Raw genomic sequence first — 9,725 nt, forward strand, 5'->3', positions numbered from 1 at the left:
CAACCACTGTGGAGATTGCTAAAAAACAAAACCCCTAGGACTAGAGATTCCATTTGACTTAGCTATTCCCCTTCTGAGTGTCTTCCCTAAAGAACCGAAAGCATCATACAATAGCTACATCTATATCTATATATCTGTTCATAGCAGCCTATCTTGCAGTAGCTAAATCTTGGAAACAACCCACATGCCCATCAGTTGACAAATGGATAAAAAAGATGAGGTTTTCTTTATACAATGGAGTACCCCTCAGCCACAAAGAAGGACAAACTTGAGACACTTTTTAGTTAAATGGACGGACCTCGAGACTATATTCTTAAGTGAAATGAATCAGACGCATGGCATAAATATTGCATTGGTTCTTTGCTATGAGCAACTGAAAGCATAAATTAGAATCAAAATGTGTAATAGGTATTATGAACTACGAAGTAACTGTTTTAAAGGAAAAGAGACTGGGGGAGTGGAAGGGAAAAGAATAAAGTGAGGACAAAGTATAAAATGGAAACAAATCTTTGTACATAAGGAGGGGTAGAGAGGTTGAAGAGCTTGGAAGGGGAAGGGAGAGATAGAGAAACTAAATTATACCATGTAAAAACTATTTTAGGAAATTCTGAAGCTCTTACTCAGATTTACTTATATTAATATTTTACTGTGTTTCATCTACTATTTTTGTATCTCTTCAAATACATAATATATGAAACATAGGCTAAAGCCTACAATATCTTTTCTTCTCAAACCATTTAAAGATAATTACATACATTTTGATCTTTTACAGAAAACTAATGTAGAGATCAATTTTAGTAAATTTAACATTGAGGTAACATACATTTATTATTTATTTATGTATTCAATTGTAATATTTTACTTTCCTCTCTTAAATACAGGAACTGGTCTAGGGTCAGGTACTGCATTTAGCGCTTCTGTTTAAGGATGATTTTAATAAAGCCAGGCTTGAATTTTGCTGTATTTGAGGCACTGTATCCAAGACAGTATACAAAATTCTGGACTGGGGAGATAGCTCAGTGCCTGGCTGGCAAGTACAAGGTTCTGAGTTCAATCCCTGTTACCAAAAAGTAAAAAAAAAAATAAAAATAAATAAATAAAACCTCTTAGTCTAAGTGCACATCAGATAAAAACTAGACTTACAGTTGCATTTTCACTATCACTTTACATTTTTGCAATTCCCAGTGATGATTAGGATGTAGTCATTAACTACTAATTAAAATTAGTTATTCTGCACAGTATGGCTCATGCCTATAATTCCAGCACTCTGGGAGACTGATACAGGAGTACCTTAGATTCAAGTCTAGCTTGAGCTATTTAGTAAGACTATCTCAAGTTAATAAATACAGATAGATAAAGAGGGATGCAGGAGCTGGGGAGATAGCTCAGTGGAATAAGTGCTTGCCTGGCAAGCACAAGGGCCTGAGTTCAATCCCAGGTTCTGAAAAAAAAAAAAAAAAAAAAGGCCTAAGCTCAGCACATCTGAGGATCTCCTCTGACAGTAAATAAGTAAATATATAAAAAGGAAAAGAAAAATTTAAAAAACCCTAGTTACTAACAATTGTTTGTGTTAATGATATTATACACAGGTGAAATACACTTGAGACTTCACTGAAATTCTAACCACCATCTAATGATATAAATCTAATTTTAATTTTAATAATGATTTCTAGGGCTGAAGGTATAGCATAGTGGTAAAGTGTCTGCCTAGCATTCATGAGGCCTTAGGTTTGATCCATAGTATCCCAGACACACACACACACACACACACACACACACACACACACACACACACACAGATATCTATATTTTTGACATTAATTAGGCTAATGTAAGATTATTGGAAAAGTATGAAATTCCAAGAAGGAAAATGAGGTCCTGGCATTTAAGAGGAATGAGCAATGCTGACCAATACCAAGTAAAATTTTATTTATTTATCTTTAATTTTATGTACTTGTACAGGGTCTCACTATGCAGCTCGGACTTGTAGCGATCCTCCTGTCTCAGCCTCTTCGGTGCTGGGATTACAGGTGTGTGTCACCGTATCTGGTTTCAGAGGTCGGTTCCAGGGCTGGCACAGCACGTGGTCCCGGGGAACAAATCCTGGTCCCTGAGCTTGCCAGGCAGGCAATTAGACCACTGAGCTATCTCCCTGGCCCACCAAATAAAGCTTTAAATAATTAATACGAATGTTGTTTAAAAGGCAAGTTGCTGATTCTCATCACGCTTGCTTGCCAAGTCACGCGTAAGACCCTGCTATCCTGGATGCTTTCACTGATTGTCGCTGGCAGGTTCTATTGCATCAGCCATCAGCATCACTGCAGGAGGAAGCCACAAAGCAGCCCAGGAAGGGCTGGAAAACCCATTCTGTCCAGCCTTTCCTGAGACCACGTTCTAAATGGCTCATCTGCACTGGGCAAGTGAAGCCCTCTTCTTAGACCCTCAAAGCATTAGCCAGCCAGCTTTGTTTTCTGTTCCTCCTTTCCCAGTTTTTCCGAAAGGTCAAAAACCTTAAGAGATTACAATTCATTAAATAAAATCTGCCTACACAAGCCTTCTCTGCCTCCGCCAAATTTCTCATTTGGTGACAAACAACTTCTGCCAGTAAATTTTAGTGCTGTTCATACCGAGTACTTTCACAAAAAGAGACCATCTACTTGAAAGAACTTGGGTCGTGGCTTTGAAATAAAGAACATGTTTATTTAGTCATATTGATATTACACTTGATCTTAGCCAAAAAGGCCGAGAAGCGATAGTCTTATTGATATTATTTAATGCTGATATCTTTGCTTTTCCCTTCCCAGTTGTCCCATTTCTTTTCATCTTTTTTTTTTTTTTTTAAAAAACATATTTACAAGTTGGATCTTAGATATTCTTACGTATCCTTTTTCCTAGACTATTACGGGAGTCATTGGTTGATGCCTGCAAAGCTATTCTGGAGGCCTAGTAATGTATATCAAATTGCAAAACATCAACAGGCCCTCTTCTACTTTGTCACTATTTGACCCCCAAAGATGGACACTGATGTGGAGATCTAGCTCCACTCCAACCATCTTGCTAAGTCTCAAGAATTCTAATACAACCATTTCTGCAGTCTCATTGCTAGACTGTTGGTCAAACTTCTGCCGGCCTATTTTCACTTTCCTTGTGACACAAGTTGATTTGTAATGATTTGATCTCCACATCACTTAGATGAGTAGAGGAGGTTACAGGGGCCCCTGGCTGGGTCAACAAGCACAGCTGAGAGAATATTTTCAAAGACAAACAGGTTGGTACAGTCTAGAGAGGGATTCACATCGACATGTCTTTTTTGTGGCTGGCACCACATACACGCCACCTTTCTCAAGGAGATGATGGACCTTTATTTTTCAATCCGCACTGAGGTGATTTGTAATTTACCTCACTTTGCGGCTCTGATTGTCCTTGTCACCTAATTTCAGCAATAACTATATTCTTTAGGAAATGTATCATATGTACTTCTACTCCATATGCCAAACAATTTCTTTTGCATCAAAAAAAAAATGAGACCATTGGCTTTTTAAAATTTTTTTTATTTTTTCACTCATCATTTATTTACAAATACACATTATAACTTTTATATACATTGCACATTTACATGGTAGAAAAAGTACAAAACTATATATTTAAATGAATTTATATTTAACTTGCCATGTTTGAAAATATAAAATTGCATCAGAAAAAAGTATTATGAAAATCAAGAAACTTGAACTGATAAAGCTTTGATAGAACTTTTAATGACACATTGGTTGAAAAAGAATTTAAAAGGTACAGCTAACTAGCTTAATGGAAACTCCCAAGAAAGGCTAACTGAGCCTTTGTCTCACTGTAATTTCTAGACACCCACATCACTCTATTTCTTTGGATCTGTAATGTCCTAAAAGCACATTATCAGAATTCTAACACTGTTCTCACATTTTCTCTCACGAATGGCCTCCTCAGCACAAGAGAAAGGAAGCAGGGGTTTCCGCGAAGACGTGCGTCCTCTGTACCTTGCCTTTGAGCCAGCGTTCTAATGCCTTTTGGTCAGTCAAGATTCCTTGTAAACAAAACCCGAGGGATCATGTATGTACAGATCAGGCAGCAGAGAATCCAATAAATAAACATGACAGGAACAACATGCAAGTTTGTTAAAAGTGGAAAAGAAGCTAATTAATGGTGCAATGAAGGGAGACAGAGGAGTAAGTGGGGAGGAAGGAATGGATTTAAATGGTTTACAAGGGGAGAAAGAAAAGCTTTTACTTTACAAGCAAGAGACCTCACAATAAATAACAACTGCGCTTCCTTTCACGAATAAATTTCTTCAAAAACAAGGTGTACAGTCAACCAGACATTTCATGTATAAATTATAAAACATGACACAGTATAAATAAATGTCTACAAGTTTCAACTATGGCCTCATCCAGTAGACCTCACAATGACTGCTCCTCCGTGCCCGAGGAGTAACAAGGTGGCCTGGGAGAGAGCTTCAGGACAAAGGTCCTTTCATGTAGAGTTTTCCCCCCAAATAAATAAGCGTACACTTATTTACAGTATGGACAATATATTTTTTTCCTTTTCTTTCCTTTTTTTTTTTTTTTTCCTCAAAGCCTGTGTGCACATAATCACTGGTGGAAGGTTTACCACTCTAGAATGGAAGATATAGGAAAGCTGTAGTCCTGGTCTTCATCTTCTTCTTCTTCCTCGGTGTCTTCCGAAATGGCTAGATGGGGAATACAGGGAGCTGTTGTTTAAACACGGACAACAACAGCGCAGAAGCAGCTCAGTGTATGCTTTCAAAGCCCTCTCATTAGCCACATTACAGCGTTGCATTTGTGTGTAACTTGCAGTGAGATGCTTTTAGTGGTTTGTTTTTGGCATCTGCTGTTACAGAATAAGTTTAAATTTTTGTTTTTTAAAAAACCATAATATATGAAGTCAAAAAACTGCAGAAAGTTCTGAAGAATCAATGGCTCAGGTTTTACGGGCAGATTCCTGAAATCAGATAAAAAGCGCTCTTGTGTTCTGGGTATAACTGCTTTGGGCCCTTAATTCAGAGTTAGTACAGGCAACTGCGAAAAGCAGCAGCCCATATGTGATTATACACAAAGCTGACTTTGGAAAAAAAAAAAAAAAAGACTTTTGAGGAAGTTAGTTTAGATTCAAGTGTTAATAAAGCGAACAGCAAAGCACATTACTGAAGCCAATGAATTAGGGACAAGTGACCAGATATAGACATTTTAGAGGTGACCCAGTTGATCACCAGTTAGGTCCTAAAAGCTGGGACACATTGCAGAGAACTGTTTTGTGGATCACTGACTTGATGGTGAAATTTAGCGGCTACCTTACTTAAAACAGAAACAGGCTTGCACAGGGAGGTCTGCGTGCTTTTTAAGTGTCCGTTTTCTAGGGCTTGCTTGGGAAAGCCTTAAATTGCAGCAGAGTTAGAAATCGCACTTACAGTTGCAAGATCCGGAGTGCTTTACTTCCAACAGCACACCTGAGGTGCAGGCAGCTTCCTTCATGGCACACTCGCTGGCGTAAGTGGCATTGTCGCTGGCACAGACGGGCTCATCCGACTGGCTATCAGGGCACCGCTCATCACAGAGGGAGCACCGGCCTCTGCCAACCTTGAAATCCCATAAACACTTTTTTCCACCACTGCACTGGATATCTTCACAGGACTTTGCTTCTAGGGTATAATACATCTGTGATAAGTCAACTGATCAGTCTGGTCCCCCTTTCGTCCTCCTTTAGTTCTCTACTAATAAACATAAACACAGTCATTTATATTTTATTATTTATAATGGAGTAATGAAGATGTTATGTAAAAGTGTTTCATTAGGCAATCAAACACATACACACACACAATTTCTCCTTTCACACTACAGTAGTATAGAAGACAGCATATTTTGGAACAGGATTTCATGGAATCCTTGAGTTAAATATGCATCTGATTATTTCCTACAAGGTGGTATCTTAAAAAAAAAAAAGAAAAGAATTCCACCAATTACTGGTCTCTGATAACAGATTTTAGGAACTGTTAAGTAATTATTTTTTGCTTCTAGCAAGTCTGGCACTTTTAAAAAATGTGTATAATTGTGTGAGTTCTAAGTTTTCAGAGGTGGGATATTGTTTGCTGATTCTTCCGGACATTTGAGTGTATGTGTCCGTGTATGTCAGTACTTCTAGAAGACAACGGGTGTCCACAAGGAATTCTGTGGTCATTACAGTTTACCCAACCTGTACAGCATTTCTCTCTCTAGTGAAATGGCTCACTGGAGGAGACTCTGGGCTTTCATCCTTGACTAATCCCATAGTATTAGTGTTAGAACTAGCCTTTCTGGTTGTTTGCTATCTCTTTTTCCTTTCTCAATCCAGAATACCTACTGATACACTTTCCCTCATAGGCTAATCCAATGGATCTGCCCAGCAGGCAGGTGGCCTTTCTCAGGTGGCAGGCACTGGAATATGTCACTCCATCGTTCCCACAGAGATACTGCTCGGAAGAGGTGGGCTCTGGGCAAATCCGATTACATGTCACACAGTAGGCATTATTGGTCTGGTCCACCACACACGTGGAGCTGCCTGGACAGAAAACATCCCGACAGGTCTCTGGGGAAAAAAAAAGAGGGAAACACTCTTCAATAGGCTGCACAGCCAGCACGACAGGGTATCAAGGAAACCATGAAAAAACAAAGCATCCACCTTGCAAAAGATGCTTTAGGAGCCTGGGATTTTACAAAATTAAAAAAAAAAAAAAAAAGCTGTAACTTTGGGTTGGTTCTTTTCAGGACTCTTACCGATTCTTTAGAAGTTAGAAAAGGGCTCCTTTATTTGGCATAACTACTATCACTCTCTCGGGCTGACTATGCTATCCCAGAAGGGGGTCTCCCAGGGGGCCAAAGGAAAAGCCAAAGGAGGCGAGGTGGGTTCTTGCTCAGGGTTGGACCTACTTTTACATCTGCCCTGGTACTGCACTTCCAGCTCGGGCTGCTCTTTACATCTGGCTTTGAGGAGGGCACATTCGCTGCGGTAGGTTTTCCCATCCAGCCCACAGACCGGCCCCTTCCAGGTGACGTTCGAACAATCTGGAGCGCAGACACAGCGCGGTTTGTTCTTCTTGTTCATTCGGCATTTTTTCCCCGGTCCACAGTCCACGTTCTCACACGTTTCTAGGAGTTGGAAAGATACAAGGATCGAAGCCAGGGCCAGGCAGTGCGCAGGTCAGCCAGGAGGATCTGGGTGCCTTGTGTAATCCTGCACCCCCTGCACCCTCAGTTCTCACAGGGAGGGCCCAGGCAGTCTTAGAAGGCTGGGAGAGGGATGGGTGGGGACAGCGGACCTGCCCACACCCAGATGTCTCCCAGTCCGTTCGAGTTGGACGGCTTTCCCATCACAGTGAGCTAAGAGGTCCAGGGGTCACCGCAGACTTTTGTTGCCTACAGCTCCAACAGGCTGGCGTCAACACAACTACCCAGGGTTAAGCCCGCTCACAAAGCTCTTCCAGCTCGAAGTCCAGCCAGTGAGCTCGGAAGAAGACGGCCAGACGCCCCCTACCGAGGGCCTGAGCTGCACACCAAGCGGCTCACCTTTACAGGGGATGCAGTTGGGGGCGCCCCCGTTAAAGATCATCCACTTAAAGAGGGTGTTGTCGTTCACGTCCTCCTCGGTCCAGGACGTGCTCAAGCGCCCGGTGCTGCAGCATTCTTCCTTGCTCAGCTCGGTCTTGTACAAGACCTGGCAGCGGCCGTTCTTGGCCTGGCGGAGCCAGCAGTTCCCAGCTGTGGAGACACGGAGCAGGGAGGTGAAGCGGAGGGGACCGCGGAGGGGAGGCGCGGAGGCATTGGGAGCGCAGGAGACGCCGCGGGGGTGGACTGGGGGTGAGCGTGGGGGCGGGGACGGGAGACCCGAGCGAAGCGGGAAATAAATGGAAGGGCTGGGGAGGTGGGGACGTGGGAAGCCCTGATCGCCGAGGTGAGCGAGCGAAGGAGAGGACGGCGCCCCGGCCCGCAGCCCCATGGCAGCTACCGGTGACCCAGACACAACACGTGCGGCTCGCGCTGACTTTTACTAGACTGTTTACTTTGCTTCGTCCCATTGCATAATCTGCAGCGGCTCGAAGAGCAGATGAAAGAACCTGACACAAACAGGATGCGACGGATGTTTTTACATGTTGGTTTCATGTAGGCGGCGGGGGAATTATTTGTGACAGGGGCTGAGAAAGTAGAAGGCGTGAGACGGGAGAAGACTGAAACACACACGCACACACACACACACACACACACACCTACCCAGGAACATATCAGGAGAAAGGCACTTGTGAAAAATGAAAGCAAAAAAAAAAAAAAAAAAAAAAAAAAAAAAAAAAAAAACAAAAGAAAAAGCAACCGGCCCGGCCTGGAACAGCCCCGCTGGAGGCGCAGCCCGCCGGACGGGCCCGTTTTGCAATCCGACAGACGTGGAGCGCGCCCTCCCGCCTGTCTGCCTGCCTGCCTGCCTGCCTGCCTGCCCGCCTGCCTGCCTGCCTGCCTGCCGCCCGCCGCCCGCCGTCGCTGAGAGCTTTCGAAATCTCCGAGGGCCGCTCGCCCCGGCGCCCGCGTCCCGCACTCGGGCAGCGCCTCGCAGCAAAGGCGGGTCATGCGGAGCAGCTGGACAGACGCGGGGGGCAGTTTACAAACGCACAAAAAACAGTCACGCTAACGCAGGCAAAGTAACACCGCGCAGGGGGAGGGTGCCTACCGTTTCCCGGTTATATATACATATCTAAGCCTACCAAGAAGTCTTTGGGGGCTCATTCCCTCTTCGGTCCCCCCTTTTACTAAGGGACTTTGAGCAGGAAAACTTCCCGTGACTCACCGAGGTGACTTTAACAATAACTGAAGCGCGAGCGTCCAGCTTCATACTTTTGGAAAATATGCCCCAGGATTTAATGAAATAAAATCCAGTTTTAAAAGATAAGCTTCACAGTGTTGCCCTTAATCCATTTTACGACCTAAATCAGTTGTAGACTACGCTCACAGAAAGTTAACAGAGGAATAAGAGAAAGGGGGGAAATTATCAAGTACCCTAAATATTTCTTTTTCTTTTTCTTTTTTTTTTTTTTTTGCGCGGGTGGGGGAGGGGGCTGCAAGAAGCATCCACTAAGCAGAAAGAAACCTACTTCCTTTTACAATTTTCAGCACCCACATTTCCAAGTTTGGGCAAAGTTTCTGAAACCACGTCCCCCAGCCACTCAAGAAAACTCAGTATCTCTCCTGCACCCCAGCGGCTTCTATAAAGTCCCTAAAAGATGCTGGAAAGCGCTAGGCAGACGGCAAATGGGCCTCTGAAATCTGCAGGCTGCGGATGCTCGGCTCCTTCTCGGAGCCAACGGGGGAGACAGCTAGAGTCAGCGCGGCCGGAACTTGGAGCATCCAACGCCAACTGCCGACTCTGCCTTGGAAAGACAACCGAGCTCCAAACTCCGTTCCCGGTCCTGGTGTCAGCGCCCCCGGTTGCCCACCCCTCTCCATCCCGCACTCGCTAAGTTGGCCCAACACTTCCCCAGGGCGGCGACGGCTGACTGGGTTGGGGGAGCCCAGCCTCCCGCGCCCCCGCACTCACCCTGGGCGCCGCGGTCCTCCAGGGACTGGCAGAGCAGCAGCAGGAGGAGGCAGAGCCCGCCGGGCTGGGGCCTGGCGCGGACCATCGCGGGGCCGGCAGCGGCGGCGGCGGCGGCGGCGGCG

General features: G+C 44.4%; 1 protein-coding gene across 3 annotated transcripts; it reads right to left on the reverse strand.

Annotated features, from left to right (window-relative positions):
• Nucleotides 1-4,578: 4,578 nt before the first annotated feature.
• Fst (follistatin) lies at nt 4,579-9,719 on the reverse strand. 3 transcript variants are annotated; one of them, XM_004623103.2, is made up of 6 exons: nt 9,604-9,719; nt 7,590-7,781; nt 6,954-7,172; nt 6,388-6,612; nt 5,459-5,686; nt 4,579-4,720 (listed from the first exon to the last, which is right to left on the reverse strand). In XM_004623103.2, exons 1-6 carry the CDS (start codon nt 9,686-9,688, stop codon nt 4,638-4,640), a joined length of 1,032 nt encoding a protein of 343 aa, XP_004623160.1. In that variant the 5' UTR covers nt 9,689-9,719; the 3' UTR covers nt 4,579-4,637. The 3 variants fall into 3 exon arrangements, with proteins under 3 accessions (XP_004623160.1, XP_004623159.1, XP_004623161.1); XM_004623102.3 differs by having other exon boundaries at nt 5,459-5,689; XM_004623104.2 differs by having other exon boundaries at nt 4,579-4,992; nt 5,459-5,689.
• Nucleotides 9,720-9,725: the final 6 nt, after the last annotated feature.

Source organism: Octodon degus, unplaced genomic scaffold, assembly GCF_000260255.1.
Source record: "Octodon degus isolate 3935 unplaced genomic scaffold, OctDeg1.0 scaffold00001, whole genome shotgun sequence".
NCBI lineage: Eukaryota > Metazoa > Chordata > Mammalia > Rodentia > Octodontidae > Octodon > Octodon degus.